Here is a 19,056-nt window from a genome sequence, read left to right on the forward strand (position 1 = left end):
AAACTATGCAAAAAAAAAAAAGTATCGTCATCACCAGAGCGGATGAGGGTAATGCCACAGTTGTTCTTAATACCAGCGAATACAATCGTAAAATGAACATTATCCTCCGCGATCGCGCTACCTACATCCCGCTAGAACACGACCCCACAAAAACACAAGTTAAGAAATTAAAAATCTTACTTAAAAAAGTAACCTCCTAGTCCCCTGACGTCACGAAAAAACTTAAACCTTTCCGCTCCCGTCCCCCCCGAATATACGGTTTACCAAAAATCCACAAACCCAATTCCCCACTCAGACCTATAGTAGATGCCACCAATGCACCTTGTTACAGACTGTCTAAACAGCTGGCCAACTCTGTCCCCCCTCACCGGAAATTCAGCTTCCTATATAAAAAACTCGACCCACTTTAAAGCCCTCACAGAAAATTTAACCTTGAAAAATACAGACATATTAGTAAGCTTTGATATCTCCTCTTTGTTTACCAATATTCCCTTAACTGACACTTTATCTCTCTCTTAGAAAACGTTTTCCCCTCTGACATCTTAGATCTCTTTTCCTTTGCCATCAACTCTGGGTATTTCTCTTGGAACAAAATCTACAAGCAGATAGAAGGAACCGCCATGGGTTCTCCCCTCTCACCCCCCTTGCCAATTTCTATATGGAAGAATTCGAAAAACGAGCCATAGACTCAGCCCCACTCAAACCTATCTGGCTAAGATATGTAGATGATGTGTTCTCCATTTGGCCTCATGGCCCAGACACATCAGACTCCTTCCTCTGTCATCTCAATAGCCTACATCCAAGAATCCAGTTTACTATGGAAAAGGAAAAGAACAATTGTTTACCCTTCCTAGACACCTTAGTCACGTGCCTGCCTAATGATACATTTGCCTTCACTATATACAGAAAACCCACACACACAGGGAGATACATTCACAAACTCTCCAACCACCACCCCTCACAACAATATGGCATCATTAAAACCCTTACCAAGAGAGCCCACAATCTTTGTTCCAGTGGAACCGCCCTCACTACTGAGCTTAACAACATACACAGAACTTTCCTCTCCAATGGCTACAGCGAACACAGTATCAAAAAAATAATCATTTCTTCCCCCATTCCCCGTCCCTCTCGTCAACAAGATTTTAAAAATGCCATCACAATACCCTACATCCAAGGCACTTCGGAAAAAATAGCCAAGATACTAAAAAAGTATAACCTACACACAGCATATAAGCCCTACCACAAACTTGCTACCCTTATCCGTTCTACGAAAGATCAGCTCCCTCCTCTCACTCCGCCTGGAGTTTACAAAGTACCCTGTTCCTGTAAGCTTGCGTACTTTGAACAGACAGGCAGATCAGCATCCATCCGCCTGGAGGAACACAAGTCGTACATAGTTAAACACAACTATGGCCATTCAGGCTTGGCTGACCATGTTTTGGACACCACCCACAGAGTATCATGGAAGAAAACCACCATGCTCCACCACAGCAAATTCAAGAAAGAGAGACTTTTCTTAGAAGCAGCAGCTCTCAGAAACCAACCAAATCTTAACAAACACGGTTGCATTAAGCTTCCGAAGATTTGGGAAACACTCATCACCAGAGGTCCCACCTTACATTCCAGGCCACCTACTACCGCCCTTAGAGGGCGCTCCACCTAGATAGGACTTAAGTGTTACCCACGTGGTTGAGCTCAGTATTATAAGTTTTTGTGTGCATGTTACATTAATTGTTTTTGTAATCCCCGTAGATGTCCTAGTGACTAGGACAAAATATAGGAGTATTAAATTCTAATTTAATTCTTTTTGAGTGTTGTAAAAAAATCCATTAAACCTCCAACATAATGTCCTCACAACACTTAAGCCTCTACACAAGAACTTTGTATTAATAGTTAAGTGCAGATTGTAAGTCCACTGGACATAATGTTACAAGGCTAATAATATTGTCGTGGATAGAAAAGTTTGAAATTGAAATGTGAGCATAGCATAAGTTGGAGATAGTGACAGCCAGAATTGTAGAATATGAGAATCTCATCTCACTGTAAATGAGAAGTTTGATAATGTTAGATAGTAACTGAAATTCATGCTAAGATTAAAAAAGAAATTGTATGAAAAGTATATAATAGTGTAGATTTACTTTAAGTTATAATAAATGTGTTTTGTTTGCTTAATAGAGACTATCACCTGATCTTTGTACAATGCACTATCTCGCAAAAACTTTGAGCCTGTATGCTAAGAATTTGGGGAATTGGCATGACTGTTAATTAAGCCCACAATTAGATTTAGCTATATCCTACAGGTGTTATAACATATCCCCGATGCTTTATGTGAAGAACTCAGGTAAAGTCATAAATAAAATAAATTTTCTTGTTTTCTTTTCGCGTAGGAGATAGTTATCTGCACTCGTGAATTGGCCTAGTTCACAGGCTTATTCATAACGTGATCAATTTTTTTACAATGAAAAGGAGGATGAAAAAATTTAAGAAAAAAGTACAACGTAAACAAATGAAACATTTGATTAATTTAAACAAAAATACACTAATTATGCTTACGTCCCTTTTAATTATTTAATTAAACGAGTATTTTTCCATTGAATGAATATTTTTTGTCAATATATCATTTTCTAACAATATATTGGAAATTTCGGAGCAAGAAATATCCTTCATATTGAATTTTACAGTAAGTGCTGCAGCTAGAGTATCAACATTCAATCTTGATTTCGCACTTGTCCAAAAATCATTACCAATTGAAAAAACTCTTTCAACTGCTGCATTAGTTCCAGGGCAGCACAACGTAAATTTAACAAGAATAACTAAATTTTCATATGGAATGTGTTCATTTTTGAAATGGTTAAATATTTCCACCCAATATAGAGCCACAGGAACGATGCAAGCACATTATGAATAAATAAAATTAATAATTAAAACTAAAACTTTAATAACAAAAGCGATAAAACTTTACTAAATCTATATTTAAATTATTTTACACTTGTGTTGAAAATAGGGTTGTATAAATTGAATTAATAAAACGTGAATTGTACTTACCCGAGTATAATATTCACTGAGAAAGAAATAATTTCGTATTTCCGTTAGAAATAAACACTAAGTATAATATAGAGATAAAGTAAACAAAGTGAAGTGCGCAATGGTATGAGACATGTGAAGTTCTCCTATGCCCTGCGCATGCGTTTCATAATCGCGTCTTTCCGAAATGTACAGTCACATGATGCGTAACAGTTCGGCGCAGCATCTCTGAATACAGCGATTAACAGATTAGTTCTAAAATATCGAAAAGGAGGACAGGTAGGAGGAAACTTTGAGAAAGGACAGAGCCTACAAAAGAAGGACCGTCCTCCCTAAAGGAGGACGATTGGTCACCTTATTATTCACCAGCAGCGTCACCATTTTGTAGGAACGTTAAGTGGTAGGAAATAGAGGAAAGAAAAAAATTGAGGAATTAAAACAGCCACACACAATAAGACAGAATAAGAAATAACTAAATGCACAGATGGTACATTATAACAAATGCCTGCTGACAATTATTATACCCCCAGGAGTTTATTGAACCTGTAACTTACCTTATATTGGAGAAACTGGACATACAATCCCTGTCCGTAAAAAAGAACACAAGCGATACATTAAATTTAACAATTTGGAGAAGCAGGCCTCTCAGATCATGCTCTTAACACCCTAAACCAAACTGATTGTAAAAGCTTACGATCAGTTTGTACGATCTTTGTAAGACTTTTACGATCAGTTTTTGTACGATGTAAAAGTCTTTACATCGTACAAAAACTTGGTATGAATGGAAGTTCAAAGAATTTTTGATTAACCACCCCAATCTTAATAATTGTGGCATAAAAATCCCAAAAATTTGAATGGCAGACATTCAGCCCACTTAGTTCTCCAGCAAATAACTTCAGGACTCTAAGCAATTTTCAGCTTTTATTAACCACTATTAATACTGATTAGCTATAAATTACATTATACTTATATAATTATTATTATTTTTTTATGTGAACATGTTGTTCTCCAGCTTTAATTTAATTTGGTAAGCTAATAATAGAGGACTAGCATTGATGTAGTAAGGTTTTTTTTTACACCAGAGGTCAGGCCAATAGTTTTAATAGTTAATCAGTAACTTTAGCACACCATGTAAATTGTATTCTTGTTGAGAGGCTTATATGCTGGTTATACATGATAACTAATAATTAAGGAATTGACAGCGTACACTAGAAATATAAATTAAATAAACTTTAATACATACTTTCCGATATTTCGGCAAACGTCACGTTGCCATCTTCTTGGGAACTTATTACAAAGACAAGTGCACACAAGTACTACATAACAGCAAATGAGAACAGAAGCTAGGAAGTTAACATTTTCCTAAAGTCCTGATGTGCCCCCTAGCGAGCTATACTGGTAGTTGTTGGCTTTTGGGCTGAAGTTCTTCTGATAAATGTTTCCCAAATTTGGGGCAGTCTCATGCATCCAAATTTGTTGAAGTTTGGCATGTTCCTAAGGGCTGAGGCTGATTCCATGAATAGTCTTTCATATTTGAACTTGCTGTGGTGTATTACTGTGGCTTTCTTCCTTCTTATTCTGTGGCGAGTATCCAGAGCGTGGTCTGCAAGCCCAGAGTGGCTGTACTTGTGAAATCGGATGTAATCCTTGTGTTCTGAGATTCTGATATTTGCTGTCCTGCCTGTTTGGCCAAAGTAGGACAGTTTCCAGCTGCAAGGGACCTGGTATACACCAGGTAGGTCTAGGGGAAGTGGTTGGTCTTTAGTGGAGCGGATAAGGGATGCCAATTTTCTATGTGGTCTGTAAGAGGTGGTCAAGTCATGTTTTTTTAAGATTTTGTTGATTTTTTCCGAGGTGCCTCGGATGTAGGGAATGGTGATGGATTTAGAGTAATCCTTTTTGTGAGGGGGAGGGGGTGGTGGGTTGTGGATAACTGGGTTAAGTATTTTTTGGATTCTTTTTTTTTGGGGGGGGGTAGCCGTTGGCTGAGAAAGTGTCACGAATGTGATTTAGTTCAGTAGTTAGGGCTTGATCATTAGAACAGATTATTTTTGCCCTGTTGGCGGGTTTTCTATAAAGGAATGAAAATTCTTATTTCTATTTTTCTGATTTCTATAAAGCAATGAATGAAAGAACTATAAAGAGGAGTGAATCTGGGCCACATGGCCCAGATTCACTCCTCTCCTTCCTAACACACTTAAACAACCAACACCCTAGAATCAAGTTCACCCTGGAAAAAGAGGCAAACAATAACCTCCCCTTCCTAGACACACTAGTCACCTGCCAACCTGATGGAAACTTGGTTTTCTCAGTTTATAGAAAACCCACCCATACAGGTAGATACATTCACCAACAATCCCATCACCCCCCTCACAACAATATGGAGTTATTAAGACACTATTCAACAGGGCAAAAATAATCTGTTCTAATGATCAAGCCCTAACTACTGAACTAAATCACATTCGTGACACTTTCTCAGCCAACGGCTACCCCCCCCCAAAAAAAAAGAATCCAAAAAATACTTAACCCAGTTATCCACAACCCACCACCCCCTCCCCCTCACAAAAAGGATTACTCTAAATCCATCACCATTCCCTACATCCGAGGCACCTCGGAAAAAATCAACAAAATCTTAAAAAAACATGACTTGACCACCTCTTACAGACCACATAGAAAATTGGCATCCCTTATCCGCTCCACTAAAGACCAACCACTTCCCCTAGACCTACCTGGTGTATACCAGGTCCCTTGCAGCTGTAAACTGTCCTACTTTGGCCAAACAGGCAGGACAGCAAATATCAGAATCTCAGAACACAAGGATTACATCCGATTTCACAAGTACAGCCACTCTGGGCTTGCAGACCACGCTCTGGATACCTGTCACAGAATAAGATGGAAGAAAGCCACAGTAATACACCGCAGTAAGTTCAAATATGAAAGACTATTCATGGAATCAGCCTCAGCCCTTAGGAACATGCCAAACTTCAACAAATTTGAATGCATGAGACTGCCCCAAATTTGGGAAAACATTTATCAGAACTTCAGCCCAAAGGCCAAGAACTACCAATATAGCTCGCCAGGGGGCACCATCAGGACTTTAGGAAAACGTTAACTTCCTAGCTTCTGTTCTCATTTGCATAGTACTTGTGTGCGCTTGTCTTTGTAATAAGTTCCCAAGAAGATGCCAACGTGATGTTTGCCGAAATATTGGAAAGTATATATTAAAGTTTATTTAATTTATATTTCTAGTGTACGCTGTCAATTCCTTAATTATTAGTTATCATGTAAATTGTAGTGTTGCTTGTTTTTTGTATATATGTGTATACTTCAGATGATGACCTTAATGTGAAGGTCGAAACGTTGAGTGTCTATTTTAGTTTATATTAAACTAAAGTTTTACTCTAACACGGTAGTTGTTTCCATAATTTTCATAATGTCTTTGAATCACTATGTAAGCATGAAGGAAAGGGCTAATAACATTCTTTCATGCCATACAGTAGAGGGAAATATTTAGTTGCAACTTAGTTAAAAACATGGAAACCAGGGATAAATTATTATAGGGTTTTACATTCTTCCAAAGTAGCAATAATTCCTGGGAAGGTAGGAAGCCAGGTGAGAACAGTGAAAACTGACAGATTTCCAATGGAATGTACACCAATAATATCCTTATTCAAAAATTTTCAAAATGGGATAAATCAGTAACAACAACAACAAAAAAAGATATCTCAAGTGATGATCCCAGTGCAAAATTTTGTCAACACTGAAGTAACTCTAATTATGGTGAACTTGCATGTACACTGAAGGCCAATATACATGCATGAGTTTCCAAACCTTCAGTATAGAAAGGAGGGAGCTTTCAAATGAACTATACAGTAAAATCAAAAAAGTACATGAAAATGCTGAACCGGAAATTAGCCCAAACGTTTTGGAATACAAGAGTCATCTTCCCAATCAACCATACAAGGACTACATTATTAGCTAAAAGTAAACTGAGCCACATTCATGACCTGCTCTTTATACTTCTCATGCAACTGATTGCTTTTGCTTCCATCATTCATCTTATGCTGTCTCCACAGGATCTGCTTCCTTCAAATTTCATGCTTAATCCATCCATTCAATCCACCTACTTTATTCAGAGTTTTTTTTTACCTTGGGTTTATTATACGTTACAGATACCAAGAAATCATATACTTGGTTTTAATCCTTTTCCCAAGGAAGCAAAACAATGTTTTGCATGTGAAATATATTCAGGTCTGAGTTTCACGTCCTTGGTATCTCTCCGAATCTGGCTCCCACTGATGAGACCTCAATATAGGTTGAAACCAGTCTGGGTAGTGGCCCTTCCCATCATGCATAACATTATACATGTCCAAAAGGGGTGTGTGCTTTGCATTATGGGATACATACTAAGGCAAGTAATATAAAGTCATTAGACTATATATATAAGACTCAGACATGAATATATTTCACACGCAAAACATTGTTTTGCTTCCTTGGGAAAAGGATTAAAACCAAATATTTAATTTCTTGGTATCTTTAACCTACTTTATTCGGTCTTTTGGCCTTCTATATTAATATATTAGCAGATCGATGTTGTTAAACATCTTTTGGACAGTTTCCATGCAGTATTTATCTCCCTACTGCTTAACACCTTATTCCATGCTATAGCTCCAAACTGTATCCTGAGCATTTCATAATCATCATCCTTTTAATTCCACATATATCCTTTCCTCACAGAAGTCTTCATATGGTTAGCTACAAAGCAGATGATCACTTCATGATCACTCTCATCAACTAGAGGATGTGTGAAATCCCAGTGACAATCGCATCCTCTGATTGACGCTCATGTGCCTTCCTGCTGCCTAAGATAGTTGTCTCTCAAGAACTCCAGAAATTCATTTTCCTTATTCTCAAATGCTGTATCTTCATTCCTATCTATACTGCCATGATTAAAATCACCCGTCTCTTGTTCAATAATCCAAATTCACCACCCTCCACATTCCTTGGCCTATAGCAGCATCTGACTAAATCTCTCTTTCTGTCAATCTCCATCACACATACCATACTGACTAACTTAATGCCACTATTAACTTCTCAGCATCTCCACATTGTGCAGACATAGTTTGCCTGTTATCATCAACAGAACTCACCCCCACCCCCACACTCCTTTTTTGTTCTATCCTCACAAAAAACATCATTTTCAACAATTTTTGGGTGAATAAAAACTAAATAAAAAAAACACCACTTCATCTCCCTTATTTCTGATGGTCCTGGCATTTGTAAATGAACACATCAATTCACTTTTAGATCCATAACCAGTCTTGCCCATTCCACTTGTAGATTGCAATTTCCACATAACCATCCTTCCCTTGTTCACTAACCCAAGTTGCATCGCAGGCAATACCATTCTCATACTGACCATCCCCATACACATTCACTACTACTTCCAACATACATTCTCCTTATGCTGTCTCCCCTGTCTACCTTGGATTCTCATTCTATCACTCACAGTACTACTCTTCTCATTTACAACCATTTCAGTCTCACCAGTTCCTCTCGCCTTATCTTATGCTTCACCTCTTACTTCCTCTGCTTTCTTCTTGCTCACATCACTCACTGCTCCTCCTTGCAGCAACATGTCTCTTTGACTCACATCAAATCCATTTAAATGCAACCTATAACTTTTGAACACTTCCATTCTTCCCTGAAATGTATCTCACACTTTTACAAACTCCACTCCACTTCCTTCACCTCACACAGCTCTGCCAAAATATCATTCTTGATTCCTGCTCTTCATATCAACTCATCATTATTATACCTCTGCAACACTGACCACCTCTCCAACCACACTGTTATCGTCCGTTCTCCTCAAGAACATTGATATATGTCCTCACATTCTATTTATGTCAAACTCCTGATATGTACCCTCAAGAACCATAAACGTCCTTGAGATATGATAGTCTACATGAAAAAGTTACACCATTGGTAACTTCCGATCAACAATTTTCCTCCAAATTAATCTGTTAACACTCCAATGTTATCAGATTTTTTTATTTCTGTCTTCTAAGGCACTTTTTACTGTATCAATCCACCTACATCTTGGTTTTCCTCTAGGTCTTTCTCCTGCCAACCTTTCTTCTTCTGTTCCATTTAAATAACCATACCATTTGAGATTAGATAACATTAGATTAACTCTGTAAAAACATTCTTGAATGTGTATCAAGTTCCTTCCTGATATCTTCATTTTTAATACAATACTGCCACTGATGCAATCTGTTCACTCCCCTAATCTTTCTCAGAACTCTCATATCTATGGTCTCCAATCTTTAACCAAGTATTTTTTTTCTAACCCAGCTCTTAGATTCATAAGTTAAAACTCATTTGAATGGCATCTTGTATACAGCTAATTTAGTGTTTTGACTGATTTCTTACATATTCAAAATAAATTTATTCAGCTGACTTCCTATCATACGAGATTTACTAATTCTGTTGTCTATTTCCATATTTAATTTTCCATCTTCACTAAAAATTGTGCCTAAATAGCTGTAATGTTTTACTTGTTCTATAGGTTCTCCATTCAGGATAGAGTTCATATTTTCATTGTCTGTCTTTATTTTCATGCCAAATTTATTACAACATTTATTTAGGGAATCTTGCAAACTTGTACTTATTTAGAAGTATAACATCACCTGCATAAAGTAAAGAGCTAAGATTAACATCACCAATTTTAATATCAGATTTAATACCATTTTCCTTCATAATGTGATCCATATAGATAATGAATAACCATGGAGATAATGTGCACCCCTTGAAGCAACCATCTTCCCTTACCTCCTTCAATTCTAACAGCCAACTTATAGCTCAAATATAAATTATGTACTGCTTGATATGTTCCATTTACATTATATAACTGCAGAGTTTGAAGAACTTTCCTCTTGGCACCTTGTAATATAAATTTTCCAGATCTACAAAACTAATACAAATTCTTGTTACATTCCCAAGATTTCTGAACTATTTGTCTTAAATTGAAATTCTGATCCTGACAGCTTCTATTTGGCCTGAATCCAACTTGTTCTTCACCAAGCTTCCTTCCACAGTTTTTCTTAGCCATTTCTCAAGTACACTTACATAAATCTCACCAGTAACATTCAGTAAGGAAATATCTCAAATTCAGTATTATTTTCCTTTTTAAAGATGAGTACCATGAACAGCAAAAACAATGCCATCAAAGATGAAAATGGAAAATTACTAATAGGATCTGAGGATATATTAATGGAATGGAAGAATTATCTTGAAAATCTCTATAACAGCGACAAACTTGATGTTGATATCAGCATAGAAAATCAAAATGAAGATAATCTAGGACGCCAATAAGAAGAATTTGATAAAGCACTGTCCGAAATGAGTAAGGGAAAAAGTTCAGGTGTAGACAATATTCCTATAGAACTGCTACAAAATCTAGGTGATGAGACAAAAACCTTACTCTATCAATTAATAGCCCAAATCTATGATAGACGAGAAATACCAAAGGAGTTTATGAAATCAACCATAATACCAATACCAAAAAATAATAATGTAAACAAATGCAGCCAATTTAGAACAATAGCTTTAATCCCACATGTTAGCAGCAAAATTCTGCTAAAAATGATTCAAAATAGAATTTATTCAAAAATAGATTGTCTATTGGATGAAGACCAATTTGGAATCAGAAAGAATATAGGAACAAGAGAGGCAATACTCTGTTTAAGAACAATAATAGAGAGAAGATTAGACCTTAATCAAACACTTATTTGCTTCCTTGATTTAGAGAAAGTGTTTGATAAAGTAAACCAGCAAATACTCATAAATTGTCTAACTAATATCAACAAAGATTTGAGGGATAGGAAAATAATTTATCAAATTTACAAAAATCAAAATGGACGGATTAAAATCAATGATAAGGAGAAAATAATAAATATAAGGAGTGGAGTAAGACAAAGATATATACTTTCACCACTTTAATTTATATATTGAAAAGGCCATTCAGGAAACTAAAGATAAAATAAATAGTGGCATAAAGATAAATGGTGAGCAAGTCATGTGTATGAGATTTGCTGATGACATAGCCCTTGTAGCAGAAAACAGAAGAACGTTAAAAATAATGTTAGAATTACTAAATAATAACCTTGAAAAATATAAAATGAAAATCAACACATAAGACTAAAATCACTGTTACAGGCAAAATCCCTATCAATATAGAGCATATAGACATCAGCGTGAAACAAATAAAACAAGTGAAAAGCTTAAAATATTTAGGAAGCCTAATAACAGAAGATGGCAGAACAAGACATAAGATCAAGAATAAACAACACAAAAGCCCAATTCTCTAAGATGAAAAGCATTTTAACAGGAAACCTCAACCTACAATTGAAAAAAAAACTTTTGAAATGTGGTGTTGGCACCACTTGAACAAAATAAAATGGACAGAAAAAAAATGAAACGAAGAAGTCCTGAGAGAGATAAATGACACAAGAACTCTAATTAAATCGATCAAAATTAGAAGGGATAGGTGGTTTGGACATATATTTCGACGTGGACTTGTGAAAAGAATAACTGAAGGCAAAATAGAGGGGATAAGAAGATGAGGTAGACCAAGAAAGCTTTCTTGACCAAGTCAAAGACAGCACGGGTTTGAGGAGTTACCAGGAGGTTAAGAAGAAAGCCAATGACAGAGAGGAATGGAGGAAATTGCTGCTGAGCTACCAGTCCCAAGACTGATGCAACTGATGATGATGATGATGATTATGAGAGCTCTTCTAATTATCCAGATTCACTTTCTGACTATGTCTTCTGAATTATGTAGTACAGCCACTGCACAACTTTTTATAACTCCATATTTGAGAATTTTTGGTTAAATATCTACCACAGTTACCTTTTAGGTTTTTAATGTATTTTTCTACTTTGAGTACAGATATTTATTTTTGATTGCATCCCCTGTTAAGTTTTTCTATCACTGTGCTTATACTACTTGTTTCATTTAGCAATCTTTCAAAGTAATTATTCAAGACAATCTTTATCTTCAGTTCTACGTTCTTCCCATGACTTTTGTTTAGCTAGTTTTACAGCGCTTTGCTTTCTTACATTTTTCTCTTTATGTCCTTAAGTTCTAACCACAGTATCAATTCACTTGATCATCTACTTCTCATATCTAATCAAAATAGCTTGCAAATTTCTCCTCCTGGAAAGGTCACTTTATATAATCTTTCATTTACCACATTTCTAATAATAAAATCTCAATACTTCGCTATTCTCAAATCATTCATCACTTCTTTTTCTCTGCTTTCCTTCACCCGAACCTTTTGCACTCAATGGATATTATTCATTTCACTTCTTATTCAACTCATTTTTCAAGTCTTGTATCCTGTCAATCTTCAGTTTGTTTTCATATTACATTTATGATAATTCTTTATACAGTTACTCCCTTTTTAAGTTTTCTTTAGCAACTTCCAAAACATTTGGCAATGATCACTGATATTTATGGTCTTTATTTTATTTTTTTTCAAAATCTTTCTATTACTTATTTAGCTATTTTTACAGCTTAGCTTTTTGATATTTTCTTCTAAGAGAAGATGCTAACTTACTAACTAGGGAAATTTTTTTATTTATTTATTTTTTCATGGACTGCTTCTTCCTGTGTCTACCATAAAGCTTTTATTTTTCTGTTCCAGGGATTTATATCTGAATGTCCAGATTACATAACTTTTAGCCAATCCACAGATTAAAATGGCGCTAAGTTTCCAACATTTCATGGGTGAGAGTAGCAAAAAAATAATAAATAGAACTAAATAAATAAAAACAGACAACCTCAGATGTCATCAGATTACACTGTACCATCATGATGCACATCATAATATGTATGTGGTTTCAGCCAATCTTCTTCTTCTGCAGCTTTTCCCACTTAAGTAGGGTTGCTGTTTGTGGTGAGTCTCCTCCACAACCTCCTGTAGCCACACCGAGGTTCTTCATCCTCAAGTCCTCCTCCACCATCTTCCTCCATCTCTTCTTTGGCCATCTGCGCTTCCTTCTCCCCTGCACATCCATCTGCATGACATTTCTTCCTACATACCCTTCCTCCCTCATCACATGACCAAACCATCTCAACCTTGCCTCCTGTATCTTTGCTCTTAAGTTTGTAACTTTCACCATTCCCCTTACATAGTCATTTCTCAGACGATCCTTTCTGGTCACACTGCACATCCACCTAAGCATCTCATCTCCATTACCTCCATTCTGCTGATGTTATTTTTCCTCAGGGCCACAGTTTCCATAGCATATGTCATAGCTGGTCTCACTACTGTCCTGCAGATTTTGCTTTTAGATTGATCAGCACCCTCTTATCGCATAGCACTCCGGCCATCTCTCTCTCCAGTTCCTCCGTCCTGCTTGTATCCTGCATCCTTCCTTCTCGACCTCACCATCCTCTTTCATTGTTGAACCTAAGTATCTAAAGTCGCTGACCTTCCTGATGACATTTCCTTCCAGCTCCAGATCTGTCTCCCATCCACTTTGCAACACATATACTGTCTTACTTCTGCTCAGTCTCATACCTCTCTCTCTCTCTCTTCAAGTACAGCTGCCACTTCTCTTGATTCTGCACACAGCACAATGTCATCTGCATACAACATAGTCCAAGGCATGTCTTCTCTCACCTCCTCTGTCACCACCTCCATCACAATATTAAACAGGAACGGACTTAATGCTGACCCTTGATGCACGTTAACTGTCACTGGAAAACTTTGTCTCTCCCCGGCAGGTTCAAACTCTTGTTTTAACATTTCTGTACATCTCCTGCACCAACCTGACATATTTCTCTGGTACCTTCTTCTTCCTCAGTCACCTCCAGACTTCTTGCCTTAGCACTCTATCATATGCTTTCTCCAGATCAATAAATACCAGATGTAGCTCCCATTGCTTCTCTCGAAACTTTTCCATCATCTGTCAATTGATCGACCAGGCATGAAGCCAAATTGCTCCTTTGCAATCTCCACCTCCTTCCTCAGTCTTCCATCAAGAACCCTTTCTAGGATTTTCATTGTGTGGGACATAAACTTTATTCCTCTGTAATTCTTACAGTCTTGGGCATCCCCATTACTCTTGTAGATGGGGACAAGAGTACTTTCTCTCCATTCCTCGGGTATATTTTCCTGTTGACAAACTTTTATTAACAGATCCCACAATAGGTCAATTTAGTCTTCCCCCAGTTCCTTCCATGGCTCCACTGGGATCCTGTCAGGACCCACCAATTTTCCATTCTTCATCCTCTTTATGGCTTCCTTCACTTCCACTTTACTAATGTTCTGCACCATCCTCTCATAAGGCTCCCCATCTTCTCTGCGAGTCCTTGCATTTTCTTCATTCAAAAGCCCTTCAAAGTATATTCTCCATCTGTTTCTTATATCCACATCCCTCATTAATACCCTTCCTCCAGAGTCTTTGATCTGCCTCACATGTACTATGTCCTTTGATGCCTTATTTCTACATTTTTCCAATCGATAAATCTTTCTCTGTCCTTCCTTTTGTTTCTAATTGATCATAAAAGTCTTGATATGCCATGGCCTTCACTTGTGCAACAACTCTTTTGGCTTCTTCTGCATGTGGTTTCAGCCAATACAAAACAATTTAGTTTGGCAGATCCCTAATCCAGCTTATCCATGCTCATATAGCATCTGATGAATATTGAATAATACGTTATAGCTTAGTATACCCTGGAAGAGAAGCCTAGTTCTCCATATAAGCTATGTGGAGGTTTTTTTCCACTTAGAGCTTCAATTTCTAACTGAATGTATTTTCACATAATGATTTTTGCTAATCATGTACTTAGCAGTTCTTTAAGTATTTATCATAGTGCTATTATTACTAGTTTAAACATTCATTTACTTTATTATAAATTATTCAATTTATAAGAAAGCAATAATATAAAGCACTCTATGCGTAACATAAGTAATCGTTTTTTTGAAATCATATTCAATGATTTAAAAAAAAAATCTCTAAAACAAACAAAAAAAAAGCTTTATAAAGATGGCTCATATATTAATTTGAGAAGCATAGCTGCATTTGATTTCTTTCATATGATTACCTTCTCTGCAACACCAAAGAGAAGATCTTCCTTATCTTTTTCAGAGACTGCAGGCAAATCTACCTCTACACCAGGAAGATTTACTCCTTTCTTGCTACCAAGCATGCCTCCATTTTCCACTTCACAAAGCACAGAATCTGAACCTGCAAAAAAGTGAAATTTTCATTTTATGGATTCCCATTTAGGTGTAAAATCTCGTATAGAATAAAAATAGAAATATTTTTACCTATGTTGATTTTACATGGCCAATTAAATTACATAAAATACTTGTAATTAAAATAAGGTATAGCTCACTTTACTATATTAAATCTGGTAACAAATTGTTAGAATATTTGAATAAGAACCACTAGAATTGTAGCATAAATTAAACTCAGACAGGATTAGGCAAATAGACCTAAGGCTAGCGACAATCACGAAGGTCACCGGATTAGGAGTTTTCTGCCAAAACCCAACGATAGCGTGGGTGATGGGGAAAAAAAAAAACCTCCAGTAAATCCAGGGACTTAATTTGAAGAAGGGACAAGGTTGGGAGAGTGATATAAAAGGCAGAGATTGAGGGGACAAGGGGCTCTCGTTTTGAAGTTTTATTCCTGTGCCAAGAGTTTTTCCTGAGGACAGGGAGAGTCTCATTCGCGAGCAGTTCTGACGAAGATGGGAAGTTCGATAGCGGCAGAGACGGTCCTTTCGAGATGTCCTACCATATGATTCTTCAATGATCTATGTGTATGCTGAATTATCGCTGCCATAACCTAGTGCCTGATCGGAAATTTTTTTTTTTGGAAGCAGAACGTGCCCGTAAGCCTTAAGGATCTAGGACTGTGTAATGAACTGGCAAAGACTGTAAGTAAAATGTTTTAAGCAATATCCTGGATTGTGAAGTTCAAGCAACTGATGTTGGTTCTGGTAATTATTAGCATAGAAAGTACTAGATAGGTTGGAAAGCCATACTTCAAGTTGAATGGGAATAGTAGAATATAGAGATCTAAAATTTGCTAATATTGTGTAATGCAAAAATTGAATGTGGTTTAAGTTTTGCCTTTTTCTGTTTATAACATGAGTGAAGTTAAAGTATGTTAAATTCTATCCAAGTGTCTGAAAATTTATGTGTATTTATAATGTCTTTGCCTTAAAGCTTGAGCAAAAATGCTTAAATGATCGTGTGGAGAATTAGACGTGATTGTATTTCTTGTAGAAAGGCTTATACATTGGCTAAACATGATTATTAAATACTTAAGAAATTGACAGCATATACTAAAAATTCTTTATGGAGACTTTTGAAAAGAAAAGCCTTAAACTCTGCCCAACAAAAATCTACCATATGGCTTCACTACATTGATGATGTGTTCGCTATTCGGCCACATGGCTCGGATACACTCCTCTCCTTAACACACTTAAACAACCAACACCCCAGAATCGAGTTCACCCTGGAAAAAGGAAAACAATGGTCTCCCCTTCCTAGACACACTAGTCACCTGCCAACCTGATGGAACCTTGGTTTTCTCAGTTTGGAGAAAACCCACCCATACAGGCAGATACTTTCACCCTCCCCCCCACAACAATATGGAGTTATTAAGACACTATTCAACAGGTTAAACTAATCTGTTCAAATGACAAAGCCCTAACCACTGAACTAAATCATCCTTAACACTTTCTCAGCCAATGGCTACCCTTCCCAAAAAAAAATACTAAAACCAGTTATCCAAAACCCACCTCCCCCCCCTTTCACAAAAAAGATTACTCTAAATCCATCACCGTTCCCTACATCTGAGGCACCTATGAAAAAATCAACAAAATTCTAAAAAAACATGGCTATCTCTTGTTACAGACCATATAGAAAATTGGCATCCCTTATCCGCTCCACTAAAGACCAACCACTTCCCCTAGACCTACCTAGTGTATACTGGGTCCCTTGCAGCTGTAAACTGTCCTACTTTGGCCAAACAGGCAGGACAGCAAATATCAGAATCTCAGAACACAAGGATTACATCCGATTTCACCAGTACAGCCACTCTGGGCTTGCAGACCATGCTCTGGATACTTGCCACAGAATAAAATGGAAGAAAGCCACAGTAATACACTGCAGCAAGTTCAAATATGAAAGACTATTCAAGGAATCAGCCTCAGCCCTTAGGAATATGCCAAACCTCAACAAATTTGGACGCATGAGACTGCCCCAAATTTGGGAAACATACATCAAGAGAACTTCAACCCAAAGGCCAAGAACACCTAATATAGCCGGCTAGGGGGGCACCATTAGGACTTTAGGAAAACGGTAGCTTCTTCGCTTCGTTTCTCATTTGCTGTTGTGTAGTACTTGCGTGCATGTGTCTTTATCTTAAGTTCCCATGAAGTTGGCAACGTGACATTGCCGAAATATTGGAAAGTATATATTAAAGTTTGATTTAATTTATATTTCTAGTATACGCAGTCAATTCCTTAATCATGTGATTGTATTGTCTCTATTGTGCTCTTGTTGTCATAGTTAGAACCAGACATGTGATATGTGCTGTTTGAATTTTGTAAATAGTTTGTCTTAGAATGAATAAACATGTTCATTTTGTTAATAGCTTACCTGATCTTGTTTTGCCAATGCACTGTCTCATAAAAATATCAAGCCTGTGTGACCTAAAATTAGAGAAATTGCCACGACTGACTATTTAAGGTATTATTTTTAAAAGTTGACTATTCTATAAGTGGTATAACTATTCTTCCTGTGCCATAACTTTAATTCAGGGTGGCGCAGTCGAAAAAACAAATAAATTTTCCCTGCATTATATCGTGTGGGAAATAGTTAACACTGTATCCGTGAATTGCCTATTCGAGGTCTTTTACTAATAGCGCTAACAGTTGTAGGTAGTATAAAGGATTACAAGCGGGGACTAAATTAATCGGCTTAAGATAGAAAAAGGTAAAGAGAATTTAACAGAAAGATTTAAACCTGTAGAAGTAAAGTAGACATAAGAGAATAAGATAAGAAAATTAAATCATAGAATATTACAATTGGTGCAGATCGACATACAAAAAAAATAATTATAAATAATAATAATATCATAGAAAAAACAGATATTACATAGGCTAACAGAATCTATTTATTAAAAATATTCCATTTGGTTAACTCTCATTCCATTACTTCTCATTATGCTTATTCCCACTTCATCTAAACTCAAAATAATTACTATTCCTGTTGCATGACGCTGAAGTTTTCATACATTTGCAGAAGAAACTAACTAAGAGAGAAATAAAGTAATAATCAAAACAATCAAATAAAACATATCCAAAACACATATTCTGCAGTTATAAAGTAGTAATCAACTGTTGGGTTTTTTTTTGGCAAATCTTATGTTTCATCAAGGAGACAACAGGTTAGTAGCATGGAATACCAGGTTCAGTCCTAGGACTTGGTGTTTAAACTGATGTGCTGAACAAGGAAATGAGAAGTGGATTTTTTAAATGGAGAGTGGTGAAGGATGGATGGAATGCATTTGTCATACATTCGTGAATGCTAAGAGTGCGTATGAGTTCAAGCTTCAATATGATTGACACACACACAGGTCAGTTCAGCGAGGTCTCCTGAGATGAGCGATTCCACACAGGCTTATGAGAGTAAAGCTTCTGTCTGTTGATATTAAGCTGAATGAAGTAGTGAACTATATACTTTACAGGATGATATTAAAAGACTGAAAGGATGCACAGGCAAGATGGAATTAAAATTTAATGTGAGCACAAATTTAAGCATATCATATGTATATCATTTGCTTATAAATGTAAGCAAATCTCATATGCTGAGATTTGATAGAAAGGAAGCATTAAATGGATACAAGGCAAAAAGGTCAGTTTTAGAAAGAATTAACGAATATACAGATTTAGGTGTTTTGGTTGATGGTGTAAAAAGTTTAGGAATTATACCATACAAA

General features: G+C 36.5%; 1 protein-coding gene across 1 annotated transcript in view; it reads right to left on the minus strand.

The window, feature by feature from the left end:
* LOC150092903 (pyruvate kinase PKM-like) overlaps positions 1-19,056 on the minus strand; it is a 151,274-nt gene that overhangs the window by 81,734 nt on the left and 50,484 nt on the right. Inside the window, exon 6 of the mRNA XM_090413392.1 lies at positions 15,143-15,285. Within this exon, the coding sequence (XP_090269518.1) occupies positions 15,143-15,285 (143 nt within the window). The remainder of the gene's footprint in view (positions 1-15,142; positions 15,286-19,056) is intronic.

The sequence above is a fragment of the Typopeltis vanoorti genome, chromosome 24 (assembly GCF_054136105.1).
Source record: "Typopeltis vanoorti isolate ZY-2024b chromosome 24, IOZ_Tvanoo_1.0, whole genome shotgun sequence".
Taxonomy (NCBI): domain Eukaryota; kingdom Metazoa; phylum Arthropoda; class Arachnida; order Uropygi; family Thelyphonidae; genus Typopeltis; species Typopeltis vanoorti.